Source organism: Phyllostomus discolor, chromosome 12 (assembly GCF_004126475.2).
Source record: "Phyllostomus discolor isolate MPI-MPIP mPhyDis1 chromosome 12, mPhyDis1.pri.v3, whole genome shotgun sequence".
NCBI classification, from domain to species: domain Eukaryota; kingdom Metazoa; phylum Chordata; class Mammalia; order Chiroptera; family Phyllostomidae; genus Phyllostomus; species Phyllostomus discolor.
In genome coordinates, this window is record NC_040914.2 from 34670927 (window position 1) to 34685858 (window position 14932).

General features: G+C 47.8%; 1 protein-coding gene across 6 annotated transcripts in view; it reads right to left on the reverse strand.

Annotated features, from left to right (window-relative positions):
• Positions 1-13954, reverse strand: part of TJP1 (tight junction protein 1) — a 209354-nt gene extending 195400 nt beyond the window's left edge. For 5 of the 6 annotated variants that reach the window (XM_036012947.1, XM_036012946.1, XM_036012945.1 and 2 more), the window contains exons 1-2: positions 13503-13953; positions 10722-10854 (exon numbers count right to left, since the gene is read on the reverse strand). In XM_036012947.1, coding sequence (XP_035868840.1) covers positions 10722-10854; positions 13503-13845 — 476 coding nt within the window. In that variant the 5' untranslated portion in view covers positions 13846-13953. Of the gene's footprint in view, positions 1-10721; positions 10855-13502 lie in introns of all 6 variants that reach the window. The other variant, XM_036012949.1, reaches the window with a different exon arrangement.
• Positions 13955-14932: the final 978 nt, after the last annotated feature.

The following is a 14932-nucleotide window of genomic DNA, read 5'->3' on the forward strand; positions in this document are numbered from 1 at the left end:
ACAGTGTGGTGCTTCATTTGATGTGGATAGTGAATGGCACAGAGCCAGACTGAAGCCACCAGACATGGGCCATTTTTAGCAGTTCTATTGGATGGGGACATGCCCTGTTACCAGAAATATCACATTTTCATCAAAAGGTTTGACAAAATACAAGTTAACCCCTTGTATCCACTGAAATGTGTCAATAATTAATAAACTGTGACCCTGGCCAGGTAGCCCAGTGGGTTAGAGTGTTGTCTTAATACATCAAGGTTGCGGGTTCAATCCCAGGTCAGGGCACATACAAGAAGCAACCAAAGAATGCATCAGTAAGTGGAGCAACAAATCAATGTCTCCCCTCCCCCACCCTCCCCCGTCTTTCTCTCCTTTTCTCTCTCTAAAACTCAATAAATAAAAATTAAAATAAATAAATAAACGGCGGCAGAAATGCACGTATCCATCAGGAGTTTGCACACATTACTTTGTTTTCTACCTTGGAGCAAAATCCCCAGCTCCTGTGAAGAACCCGAAGACCTGGAGAGCACCGTGTCTCGTGAATGGATGGAGGAGATGCCACTGGGCACTGTGGGTTGGAGGAGCACACAGCCTGGGTCTGGTCTTGGCTCTGACCTTTACTAACTATATAGTCTTGACCTTCAGTTTCCTCCACCAGAACATGGAGATTATCATATTTACTTTGTCGAGCAAATGCATCTTCAGTTAGTGGCACCTATGGTTACACATATGACTAGGCAACGATTTCAAGTCAATAGTAAAGGCCAAAGGGGGTGGAAACATCCACTTTAAAAGCGTCAAGGGACCCTGGCTGTCGTGGCGCAGTGGATTGAGCACTGGCCTGCAAACCAAAGGGTCACCGGTTCGATTCCCAGTCAGGGCACATGCCTGGGTTGCCCCCACTGGGGGAGCACACAAGAGGCAACCACACATAGATGTTTCTCTCCTTCTCTCTCCCTCCCTTCCTCTCTCTCTCTCTAAAAATAAATAGAATTTTAAAATTAAAAGTAAATTGTTAAAGTGCTGAGGGAAGTCAGCACCTCCGTGGCTGCAAGGCATCAGGGAGGAGACGGGGCCCCTCTGCTTCCACACACAGAAGGAAAAGGAACACACACAAGATCGCAGCAGGGCTGCACATCTGGGCAGGGGCACCAGGGGGCATTGTTGGGTGGGGATTGGTCAGTGAGAGACAGTGAGGCCAGAGGCCCCACATGCGGGCGGAGAGTGACATGGTGATAAGAAGAATTGTAGAGGAAAGGTCCAGGGAAACAGAGGCACGCGGAGACAGCATGAGGGCTGCCCTTGCCCCCGGCTTGAGGAGAGAAGGGCTTGAACTGAAGGATCTGGAGAGTAAGATAAGATACAAATCTCAAAGCCATACAGGGAAGGCCTCCTCCAGGGACGCGGGGATTAGCTGTGCTGGAAACAGAAAGAGCAGGCGGAGCCAAACCCTGTCTGGAAGGCTTTGATCTTTTCTGATAAACGGTTGTTTCAAGCCACAGCAACGATGGCAACAACACGTGCTTGGAATAGCTGCCCTGCATGCCCTTTTGGAAACAGCGTTTCCAAACACAATGAGGAACACGATCTCTCTGGGCTCCCACCAGAGGTGAGTGAGACAGAGCGGGCAGACGGTCCAGCCCTGTCCAAAACAGGTAGCGACCATTGCGAGAAAACTTACATACGCAATCGAGGCGAAACAATTTCTGGGATTTATTCCGTCTCAAAAAATACATAAATATCTCCAAGCGGCTTCTTTGCCGATGTGGTTCAACATCATGGACAAGGTCAGTTTCATCGGTTGGTGCTCTGGGAATCCAGAAGAAACTGCTGAAAAGTGGACATTCCCCAAAGGGGTCCCCGAGAATGCTCGGGGTCAGACCTGGCTGTCCAGAGGACAGAGCCATTAGTGTTCGATGACATTAAGTATACAGGTCCTCGCGTGGTCACAGCGGGACACTTCCTCACCTAGGTCTCCAGCCTGCCGTCTCTCCTGAGCTCTTCCACGGCTCCTACGGCTGCTGGTCACGGCCCTGGATGCTGTTCCTCACGCCCACCGGGATGCAGCTCAGCTCCCCCCTGACTCTCCCATTGTGGTCCATGATATTCCCTCTCCTCCAGCCCCTAGTGTGACAGGCAGCTTCCCACGTGGCCCCCAGGAACCCCCACCTCCCAGTGCTCACACCCTTGCGTAGTCCCTGCCCCCTGTGTGTACGGGATGGACACAATGACTTGATATGAATGAGTAAGATAAAGTAAAGGTAATGGGATGTCACTTCCGCGATTAGGTTATAAAAGGCCGAGACTCCGTCTTTTTTATACACGCTCGCCTTGGATTCATCTCCCATGTTTGTTTGTTTGTTTTTTCTGATAAAGCAAGCTGGAGACACCCACATGGCAAGAAACGGGGGTGGGGGGCAGCCGACAAGTCACCTGCCAGTGAGGAGTCGAGAGCCTCATTCTCACCTCTCCAGAGGAACTGAGTCCTGCCCACAGCCACACGAGTGAGCTGGGCAGTGGATCCTGCTCCCATCAAACCTTCAGATGAGACTACAGCCCTGCCCAGCTGCTCAGTTGCAGCCTTTTGAGAGACCGAGCCTGGGTTCCTGACCCACAGGTGATGCCAGGTAATGTGTTGGGGTAAGTAAGGCGTGAGATAATTTCTTATGCAGCCATGGAGGACTAATATGGCCATAGTCCAACACTTGGAGTTACCTCTAATCCTACTGATTATAATAAAGCACCTGCGAGTTCTCCCACCCTTTCCAAAGCCCTGAAATGTATGGTCTTCTGGAATCCGAGGGGAGGTGGTGGGCTTTTTAGGGAGGGAGAAGTTGCTCAATATATGCCTCCAGGTACTCTGTCCCCTGCTGGACATCTGTTCCTCAGTCTCCCCCTGCTCCAGCTTTTTGCTGGAAGAAAACACTCTCTCTGCTCTTCTTCCATGCACTTGCTATGTTCCAGAACTCGACTTCAGTCCAGACTACAGTCTTCCACGATCTTGACCTGGATTCCAACCCCAGAGCCTGACTGCTGGGTTTCTGTGCCTGGCCCAGCCCCCAGACCCTTCCCCCCACTGCCGCCTTTGATGCTGGGTTTGCAGTGTTCCTGACCTTGCATTGCACCCACACAAGTCCAAACGGCCTCGGCAGCCCTGCAGGACAGTTCAGTTCCCTCTCCTAGCCTTTCAAGGGCAGGTCCTAAGCAACCACTTCGGGGCCCCGGCCCGGCTGGGCACACTCTCTGAGAGGCCGGCGCCAAGTTTTGAGCTGGTGGTTCCTATCTTTCCAGGGGCTGTGGGATGGGACCGTGAGCATGCCAGTTCTCCAAAGGGAGATATGACTGCAAGAGCTCCAAGTGGAGTTTGGCAACAGGCAGGGATGACTCACGAAAAAGCAGGGGGAGGGGGAGGCAATGTGGCAATGGAGAATCGGCTCACAGCCCCTCTCAGCAATGATGGAGGAGGCAGTAGACTCAGAGCCGGAAACACAGAGTAAAACATCCTCTTACTGGCTGCCAAGGAGTGCCCTCAATGGACACCCATCTGCCTGCCCAGCCTCCTCCCCATCTCGAGCCCTCTGCTCCCACCAATTTTCAGTCCAGAATTCTTTCCTTTAGAAAATATTTATGGAACAGGCCCTGGCCTGTGTGGCTCAGTTGGCCGGAGCATTGTCCTATAACTGAAAGGCTGCAGGTTCGATTCCCAGACCAGGCATGTATGGGAGGCAACTGATCAATGTGTCTCTCTCTCTCTCCCCCTTCCTTGCTCTCTCTCTAAAAGCAATGAAAAAATGTCCTCGAGTGAAGATAAAAATAAATAAAAATTAAAAAACATTTATTAAATGAATGAACCTCACAGACAATACGTGAAGCAAAAGAGTCTGGACTCTAAAATGTAAGTACTGTGTGGTTCATTTCAATGACATTTTAGAACAAGCAAAATTCATCTAGTGGGGAAAAAAATTGTATTAGTGGCCTCGGTGGTGAAGGGTTGCTGGGAAGAGAGATTCAGAGTAAGTGGGTTCCCTAAGCGTACACACTTGTCAACATTGAACAGCCAATTCTGTCATAATGTCATCTCGATATATGTAATTTTTACCTCCAGTAAAACCCCCCAAAATTAATGACTGAGAGAAGGTCAGGGAATGGGTTGAATTACAGAAGCAGAAATGGCAGAATGTCGGCAATTACTGAAGCTGGTAATTGGTACACAGGGGTTCATTACATGAGTCTTTTTTTAAAAGACTTTATTTATTTATTATATTTTAAAAAAATATTCTATTTATTTTTTTAGGGAGAGGAAAAGGGAGGGAGGGAAACATCGATCAGTTGCCTCTCACATGTCTCTGACCAGGGACCTGGCCCGCAACCCAGGCACGTACCCTGACTGGGAATCGAACCAGCGAACTTTTGGTTCCCCAGCCAGCCCTCAAGCCACTGAGCCACACCAGCCAGGGCTCCTTTATTTATTTTTAGAGACGGGCAGGGAGAAATAGAGGGACAGAAACATCGGTGTAAGAGAGGAACATCCACCGGTTGCCTCTCACACACCCCCCTTCCGTTCCTCTAAACCTGTGCAAATCCCACTCACGATTCGGCAGCGTGACTCAGAACAGGACCCAAGGAGATGAGGACCCTGTCTCAGCAGGTAAATCAACTTACTGTGTCTTTCAGTGAGAATGTCCTGGTAGGTTATTCTCATGAGGAGAATGTTGGCAGGGCTAAACATTGTGCTAAGTGACATGGTGGATTTACGCTCTGGTTCAAGTTTGATGCTTGGACCAACAGCCAGTCCTGGGACCAGCACTCAGGCAGTGGCTCCTGAGAGCCACCTGGGGAGCATCCCGATTGGCTAACTCAGAATCCTTGGGGGCGGGGCCAGAATCCCTGGTGGGCGGGGCTCACCGGTGATGGATGTCATGTCTTCCAGGAAGCCTTCTCTGTGCTGGCTGGCTCACGGAGAGCTTTCTTTTATCCAACCCGCTCAGCCTTGGTGACTTCCACTCTGCCGGCTAGCGTTTTGGCGCCTTATACTGATCACACTTGCTGGGTCCATGCTTGGTTTCTTCAGCGAGGATGTGTGGATATGTGTTCTTGAGCGTAGAAACCATCCTTTTACTTTGCATTCCTCACAACACTTAGCATCGCGGTGCTCAGTGAACATGCGCTCAACATTTTTATTTAGAAAACAATGGACTACTTCCTTATTAATAGTGGGCTGTATTCTTTAATTTAATATATTCATTTAATTATACATTCTTTAACATAGATATTCCTATGGCCTGAATGTGTGCCCCCCAGAACCCATATGTTGAAATCCTAACCCCTTGGGATGGGATTGGAAGGTGGGGTTTTTTGGAAGGAGCTTAGGTCCAAGGCTGGGGCATTCAGGATGGGATCAGTGACCTTGTAAAGGGGACCCTAGAGGGGTCCCCCACCCCTTCTGTCCTCTGAGGATGTAACAGGGTACAGCTAAGAGGGGGCCCCAAACAGGGATTTGTAACAGAGTCCAGAAAAGTTTGGAGATGATTGGCTCCACACCACAGGGCCACACCTGCCCAGAGTGCTGGCATCTGTGGCCAATTGTGGGAGGAGCCGGAAATGAGGCTGCAGAGGAAGATTGGCACTGGGATTTAAATGGAGGCGCGACAGCCATTTGGCATCTCTCTTTTGGGGACCATGCAACTTTGGTGAGAGTCAGGACCACGAGACTTCGGAAGTGCTCCCTTTTGCCACATGGAGGGTGCTAAGAGGACTGTGTGCATTTGTGGGGAACTTTAGTTTGTGTTATTTCAAAGAAATAGTAAATTCCTTTCCTTTTCACTGATCTCTGATATTAAGAGACGTCATTCCTCAGGTGGTGGGCAAAACGAACCCAGTAAGTGGGGAGGAACCCCTGGAGAAAAAGGGGGGTCCTTTATATCATTCAGCACCACCCCCTGTCTGCTCTGTAACAAGGACACAGAGTGAAGACAGCCATCCATGAACGAGGTAGCAGGTCTCAGCAGACGCCAAGTCCATCAGCACTATGATCTTGGACTTCTTAGCCTCCAGAACAGTGAGAACTAAATGTGTGATGTTCACAAAGCTTCCCATTTATGGCATTTTGTTTTAACAGCCTCAGTGGACTAGGACATATATATCTATACTTATAAATGTACCAAGAATTACTTTTCGAGGTACTACACTAAAGGTTTGTAACTGGGATGAGTTCTTTTATGAAGGAAGTATTTTTTAAATGTATAGTCCTGGCTGGCGTGGCTCAGTGGATTGAGCACTGGCCTGCAAACCAAAGGGTCGCCAGTTCGATTCCCAATCAGGGCACATGCCTGGGTTGTGGGCCAGGTCCCTGGTTGGGTGTGCGTGAGAGGCAACCGATGGATGTATCTCTTGCACATTGATGTTTCTCTGCTCTTCTTTCTCCCTTCCTCCCCCTCTCTCTAAAAATAAACAAATAAAATGTTTTTTTAAAAAGATATAAACTTATACTTTTCAGTTATTTAATGTTGTTTTACCAATTCAATGTATTTCCTCTTTAATAGATTCTAAGTCTATTATTCTTCAGAGATTCTATATTTATTATTTGTGCTATCTGACCTCCTGTAAATCATTCAAAGGCTGGGATGGCTGTAGGGGAAACATTAATTCTTAGGAGGTTCCTGGAAGTGGTTCTGACACACGCCACCGCCATTCTTACCAGCCGACCGCCGGCGAGAGGGGAACTCGAGCTGCGGGCTCCGAATCAGCATCAGAGTGACCTTCATGCGGGATGGCGCGGAACGTTTTTTTCCCCAGTGAAATATGGAAAAATTTAGCAGCAGAGAGTGAGCTTGGCCTCAAATGCTCCCTGAAGGGAGACCACGACGTTCTCCTGGGTGACAGCCCGGTACAAATGCCCGCTGGGGAAGCTGCCAGAAACTGCACTGCTCTGATTAGACAGGGCATTAAGCAGAGCCGGGCCCGCTGCAACCACCGAGATAAAGATGGTCCCAGCCTTGGATTCGCCCTATCTCCCCGAAACATTCTCCTCATGCAAGACTTAGCAATGGAAATAAACAACAGCTTCAGCTGTTACCTGCATGTATCATGAAAGGTGGCGAAATTTGGGTTTTCGTTCATGGGGTTTTTTTTTTGTCCTTTTAATTGCTCCGTTGGCCATGAAAGCCATTATTTGCATTCCTTTATGATACTAAGTGTGAAGGTACCTATGAAAGCAAACGGAGAATTAGTGTCACCTCTCAGAAGCCCCCGTTTCATTGAACCTGAAGAGCTTTCTTCTGCAGGCAATTTTGTTCTGAATGGAAGGCCTTCATCCCTTCCTAAAGCGGTGATTGAACAGGCTCAAGTTCGGAGAGGAGTCGGCAGCACTCATGGGAGTGGCAAGAATGCATTAACGGTGATGTATTCCTTGAAGAAAAACAATCACTGTCAAGTTCAAACAATGTGCCATTTCATCACTACTTCATGGTATCATCCAGGGGAGATAGATCTCCATGTTTGCATTAAGTGAGGATTGTGGTTTATCTTAGCCAGGGACTGGCAACGCCACCTCCATCACACACCCTGTGAGTGTACACTGTCGAAGGGTGAAAGGAGAAAGGTATCGTTTGTCATTCGCAATTCGTTTGATAAAGTGAGCTATGGTAGGGAAAGGAAGCATTAGGAGCCCATACGCGCTCATGTTACATTTTTGAATGTTCCTAGCTCTCAGCTGTGGATTCTTGATAAGTCGTGTTTCAGGATATTGAACTAGAACTGTGCTTACGCTTTTCCAAAATCATTACAGCCGTGTGCTTGGGGTTATACCATGGGGTTTGGGGTTTTTCTTAGTCTGAACAATTATAGTTGGTGTTGCAGTAAATGCAACCTGGAAAAATAAACACTTTGAACTTGGTAGGTGGTGTTGGAACACAGTTATCTTTATTTAATGAGGTTAATGGAGGGTGGAGAAAATCATTTTTCAGGGGAATTGTTTCTACTCTGATGGCCAGGGGGCAGAGTTGAGAATGTTACAGGTAATTTGGGAATGTTTAGATCACCTACAGATGTGAAAAGGCATTTACACTCAGTTTACCAATATTTTTAATGGTAAGCATGTTTTCAGACTTATCAGTCTGACTGTAGCTTAAACATAGACAAGATTCAATGTGAGTCTTTTTTCTTGTTTCAAGTATTGTTTTTCTAAAATTTTAATTTTTAGATAGAGAGAGAGGAAGGGGAAAGACAGAGACACAGAGAGAGAGAGAAAGGGGGAAAGAGAAACATCGATTTGTTGTTCCATTTATCTATGCATTCATTGATTGACTCTTTTTTTTAAATTTTTTATTTATTTATTTTTAGAGAGAGAGGAAGGGAGGGAGAAAGACAAGCAGAGAAACATGGATCTGCAAGAGATACATCCATCAATTGCCTCTCCACGCCCCCAGCTGGGGACCTGGCCTGCAACTCAGGCATGTGCCCTGACTGGGAATCGAACCAGCAACACTTTGGTTCACAGGCTGGCACTCAATCCTCTGAGCCACACCAATCAGAGCCATTGGTTGATTTTTGTATGTGCCCTGACTGGGGATCGAACCTGCAACTTTGGTGTATCAGGACGACACTCTAACCAATAGAGCTGCCTGGCCAGGGCCAAGTATTGTTTTATAAAAGTGATGTTGATTGGCTTGGCATGGGTAAACCTAACAATTTAATCTGCCAAATGCCATATCTCAACCATAAAGAGTCTGAAGAATAAGTGTTAATGTCTAGGCCAGAAATTATTTTTTAAAAATTCACAGTGTATCTATTCCATTTTGATTACTGAATTAACAAATCTTTTTTAAAAACTTTCAGCCCTGACTGGTGTGGCTCAGTGGGTTGGGCATCCTCCCACAAGGTGAAAGGTTGCAGGTTCCATTCCTGGCCAGGGCACATGCCTGGGTTGTAGGTTCGGTCCCAGTGGGGCGTGTGTGGGAGGCAACTGATGGATGTTTCTCTCTCACATCAATGTTTCTCTCCCTCTCTTGCTCCCTGCCTTCCTCTCTCTTTAAAAATAAATAAAATCTTTATAACAAAGTAAAGAAAACCTTCATATGTACTATGGCCATATGATTTATTCCATATGAGTTATTGTACATGAGAGAAGGTCTCCCTTTCAACTCACCGAGAACAACAAGGAGAAGGGGAGAAGAAACAGAAATGGCCTCTTTGTCCTGGCAGGTCCTGTCCTGGGAAGGTCTGTGACCAACAGGCACCTGACCTCAGCCAGGTGAACAGGGCTCCCGGAACAGCACGCTCTCCATGCAGAGCCCCCACTCCCAAGCCACCAACCCGGCCCCAGCCAGAGCGCCGGCCTCCTGGTCCTGCAGGAGGACCCGCCAGTGCCGGCACCCAAGGCCACCCAGGCCGGGCTCGGGGACTTCTGGGAGCTTTGCCCTGAGACTCTGTGTCTGCCCTCACAGTCAGAAAAGGGACAGACAGCAGGCCTCGGACTTTCTGAGTGAATGACTCCGATAATGTCCCCTAAGTACATATTCATATTAAGAAGCCCGAGAAATGGCAAAATCAATTATGCACCCTCATGCAAAACACTAACTGTTGGCTGTACACTTTTCTACTATGCTTACTAATGATCGTGACTTATTTAGAAGCAAGCCCTAAGCAAATTCAAGAGAATGGATGGTGTATATTTTTCATGCCTTTTAGAGGCAGGGAGGACATTGAATGGAGTGGGGACCATTTGGATGGTTGTTTTGAGTTCTTGGTTTACTCAAATCCTTCCTGTTGGCTCTGGCTGGTGTAGCTCAGTGGATTGAGCTCGGGCTGCGAACCAAAGTGCCGCAGGTTCAATTCCCAGTCAGGGTACATACCTGGGTTGCAGGCCATGACCCCCAGCAACCACACATTGATGTTTCTCTCTCTATCTCCCTCCCTTCCCTCTCTAAAAATAAATAAATAAAATCTTTAAAAAAAAATCCTTCCTGTTAGAGAGTCTGTACCTGAAAGAAATGGCCACAGGAGGCTACCATAATTCATGGTTTTTTGCTTCTTTTTTTTTTTCTTTACCGGAGGACATGCTTAGTGATTTTAGAGAGAGAGGAAGGGAGGAAGAGAGAGAAAGAGAGAAACATCGATGTGAGAGAGAAACATGGGTTGGTTGCTGGGGATCCAAACCACCACCCAGCATGTGCCCTGATTGGGAATCAAACCAGTGACCTTGCGGTTTAGGGGATGGTGCTCCAACCACCTGAGCCACACTGACCAGCGTAGTTCAATGTTTCTTCTAGCTCATAAAACATGTAATTTGGGAGACAAAAAAGCAGGTGAAGGCCACTCCTATCGGGGCCACTCCAGAACATGCCACAGTAGGGGAAGCGCAGCACAACCCTTATCCCTAGCCAGACTTTAGAGTTTCACGACCAACGCGCACAGTTATCTGAGACACTGTAAATGCGCCCATCTGGGGCCCCGACAAAGAACAAAGGCTAAACACAGTCAGGCACACACTTCAACAGCATCAACTGCCTGTGACAAAAGGCCGCTGTCCAAGGACCGTTCTTTGTACACTGTGGGACAAGCCAGGAAGTCACCAGTGGTTTGGGCACGACTCGGAAGATACGGTATCAGCAAAACGCCGTGTGCACAGCCAGAGGATACAGTGAACCGAGAGCCACGAGGGGAGGAAAACAACAGAAAGGAAAATGGGGGCTTTTCAAAGATGGTCAACACACAGATTGTTCACGTACTTGTTAAATAACTGAAGACCTCGTTCTTGACCTTGACCTTCAGTCTTAGGGTCACTGCTGGGTTCGGGCTGAGCACCAGCTCCCGCTTTTCCTTCTGCAGCGGAGACGTCTCGTAAGGTCCTGTGTGTTTGCTCTGCGGTATAATATAAACAGATGTCACAGTTCTGGTAAGAAGCTCGCCCGCTGCCTCTTCTCTCCAGTTACATGTTGCTGGAGATTTGGCTATTCTGACTTGTATATAGAAGGATGAAAGTTATTTAGTTCAGCCCTGGCTGGCATAGCTCAGTGGATTGAGCGTGGGCTGTGAACCAAAGCATCGTAGGTTCTATTCCCAATCAGGGCACATGCCCGGGTTGCAGGCCACGGCCCCCAGCAACTGCACATTGATGTCTCTCTCTCTCTCTCTTTCTCCCTCCCTTCCCTCTCTAAAAATAAATAAATAAAATCTTTTAAAAAAAGACACTCGAGTTCTGTTTAAAAAAAAAAAAGAAAGTTATTTAGTTCATATTTATCAAGACAAATATCCATTGGCTCATGGAAAAAATGGATCCTGCGCTGGCTGACTAGCTCAGTTGGTTAGAGCATTGTCCCAATATGTCAAGGTTGTGGGTTCGATCCCTGGTCAGGGCACATACAAGAAGCAGCCAATGAATGCATCAGTAAGTGGAGCAACAGCCCTGGCTGGCGTAGGTCAGTGGATTGAGCATGGGCTGTGAACCATAGGGTCACAGGTTCGATTCCCAGTCAGGGCACATGCCTGAGCTGCGGGCCAGGTCCCCAGTGGGAGCCACTATGTCTGCTTACTCACTTTTAAAAATTAAAGGAATGAACAAACTAAAAAAAAAAGTGGAACAACAGATCAGTTAGTTCTCTCCTTCCCTGTGTCTCTAAAATCAATAAATACATTTTTAAAAGGGATTTTAAAAAAAAGAAACCTCTTATAAACATGCATTTTCACCTATTCAACTTTTTCAGTGGATGGACTGTTTTACTGAACATTATGGGGTTGTAGTATGGGAAGGTTTATGATAAGACTGTAATTCACAACTCCCCTAAAAAACGCAGGATAGTTTTTCCATGGAAACAAATCGAAAATACTTGTAACTGGTGTAAAGTGGGGGCCCTTCTGGTTCCGTCTCAGAGGAACTTTGTGGCCCCATGAAGACCGACAACCAAACACAGCTTCTAAAGAGCTCAAATTGTTTCCAGCGTTCTCACAGGCTGCAGTGGGCACCCGCGTACGCAGGCAGCGGCATCACAGACAGGGACCCCCTTCTTTTGCCTCAGTCCCTGTCCCTCCCGAGGCTGTCCCAGGACCTCTGCCACCGTCGTTTCCCCCAAACCCTCCCCCGAGTCCAGCTCTGTGTTGCTTTTCTCTCCCCCACCCCTCTCCCCACTCCTCATGTCTTCCTTATATTGGCCAACTGCAACCTTCTCTTAGCAGGAGAGAACCCCTTCTCTCTAGAAGGAAGGAGCTAGGGAAATTGGGATATTCATCACAGGGCTCCCTTTGGAAGGCTAGGAGAAGGGAAACAGAGGAGAAGACTTCTGTGCTGATATTTTAAAATAGCTTTATCCTATATCATGCAGACCTATATATAATGCACATATATGTTCTATATAATGCACATACCATAAGATTCATCCTTTGGAAGTAATACAGTTCAGTGGTTTTTAGTCGAATCATGGACATACTCAACAATCACACTGTCTAATTTCAGGCCCCTGGACCCCATTCCCCCCACTTCCAGCCCTGGGCAGCCACAGTCTACTTCCTGTCTCTGTGGATTCATCTATTCTGAACTTTCCATAGGAAGGGAATCATACCACATGTGGCATTTTGTGACTGGCTTCTCTCTTAGCATAAGGTTTTCAAAGTTCATCCATGCTGTAGCATGTATCTGGTTTCCATCCCTTTTTTTTTCTTTTTTTTTAAAAAGATTTTATTTATTTATTTTTAGAGAGAGAGGAAGGGAGTGAGAAAGAGAAAGAGAGAAATATCAATGTGTGGTTGCCTCTTGCATGCCCCCTACTGGGGACCTGGCCTGCAATCCAGGCATGTGCCCTGACTGGGAATCGAACCGGTGACCCTTTGGTTCTCAGGCCAGCACTCAATCCACTGAGCCACACCAGCCAGGGCGCCATTTCTTTTTATGGCTTAATAATGTTCCATTGTTGGGCATCTGGGTGGTTTCTACTTGTTGGCTCTTAGGTATGAGTTGTGCAGTCATGAACACTTTGCCAGGTTTTTGTGTGGACATATGTTTTCATCTCTTTTGGATGTATCCCTAGGAGTGGAGTTGCTGGGTCATGTGGTAGCTCTTAACCTTCTAAGGAACCGTGATCATAACTAAAATTGTCCCCCAGCTTGTCTTGGAGGTCAAGTAAGGTTTTATCTGGCGTCAGCAACACTTCTTTCTTTTTTTTTAAGAATATTTATTTATTTCATTTCTTGATTTTTAGAGAGAGAGAGAGGAAATATCAATTTGTTGTTCCACTTATTGATGCATTCATTGACTGCTTCGTGTATGTGCCCTGACTGGGGATCGAACCCGCAGCCTTAGTGTATTGGGATGATACTCTAACCAACCAAGCTACCCAGCCAGGGCCCAGCATTAACTTCTGGATCATGAGGTTTTTAGAGCGAAGCGTTGGATATTTTTGTTAAAATTAAAATGCATGCTGTGTGGAAGCTCATTATTACTGCAGCTGGGACACCCGGTATTTGATCAGAGACCCTCAAGGAAGCTTACTACTTTCCAGAGCCAACTAGGTCCTTACCTTGGTAATAAAGAAAGAAGCAGGTGAGCAGGTAAGGGCAGAATTCCTCCAGGTGAGAACAAAAAGCACAGAAAGCCTTCGGACCTTTGGAGCAAAGCTTCAGAAGAAAAGACTCCACTCTCTCTCCATAGCAGTCCCGGGACATGACGTCACGGTACTCCCGCAAGGAGAACACGCCCTCGTACACCAACGCTGGGAGCACCTCACTCACATTGAATTCCCTCAGTATCTTCTCTTTGTAAGTCCCGGGTATTTCCGTGAGCTGCCTGCGCCTCTTCTTCTTCTCTCTCTGTGCCGCGAACTCACAGCCGTAGAACCAGGTCCTGGCCCCTCTCTCGACCATCTGGGCTCGGGGAGAGCCGGTGCAAGCCCTCCCCGCTGGGCCGCGCTGCTCTGGGGCTCCGTCTGCGCCACATGGACACCTGCAGGCGGACTCACCCGCCCTCTGGAAGAACTACGTATCTGCCGGGAGAGCGGGGGCCTGGGATTAGACCTGAGGTGCTGACCGTCGCGGCCTAAGAGGATTGCGCTGTATTCCTTAGTCCCTCGCGGCAGTTAGATTCAAAAGACGAAGGACAGACGCCAGCTGTTGAAATTCTTCCTTGGATTCCCAGATGATCGTTGTCCCAGGCTCCTCCTTGCCTTCCCCCAGATGCTGGTTTTCAATGTTATGCACGCAGCACACGCATAGTCTATACTGAGTGGTATCATCACAGTGGTGGGGGCTGTACAGTATCAGGCTCTGTGTCTGTTTCTTCCTGTCACCATAGTTTGGGCTTAGACGCAGCCTTGGGGGAAAGCTAGGGATGGTAGAAGTAGCCAAAGTCAGGGGTGGCAAAATAATGTTTAGGTTTTGTGTTTTTTTTAAAGATTTTATTTACTTATTTTTAGAGAGGGGAAAGGAGGGAGAAAGAGAGGGAAACATCAAAGTGTGGTTGCCACTTACTTGCATGCCCCCTACTGGGGACCTGGCATGCAACCCAGGAATTGGCCCTGGCGGGAATTGAACCGGCAACTCTGGTTTGCAGGCCAATGCTCAATCCACTGAGCCTCTCCAGCCAGGTATGTATTTATTTTTAGAGAGAAGGGAAGGGAGGGAAAAAGAGAGGGAGAGAAGCATTGCTGTGAGAGAGAAACATTGATCGGTTGCCTCTTGTATGCGCCCTGACCAAGGATTGAACCTGCACCCCAGGCATGTGTCCTGACTGGGAATCGAACCGGTGACCTTTCACTTTGCAGGAGGGCTCCCAACCCACTGAGCCACACTGGTCAGAGCCAGTGCTGGTTACGTGATTCAGCTGCCTACTGGACCCCTCTCCTCTGATCTGGCCCTGGTGTCCACTTAATGAAGCAGATTAGAGGGAAGGATGATCCCTGGCTCGGGGATGGGGCGGGGCTTCTACCACGAGCAATGCCTTACCGTGGATCGC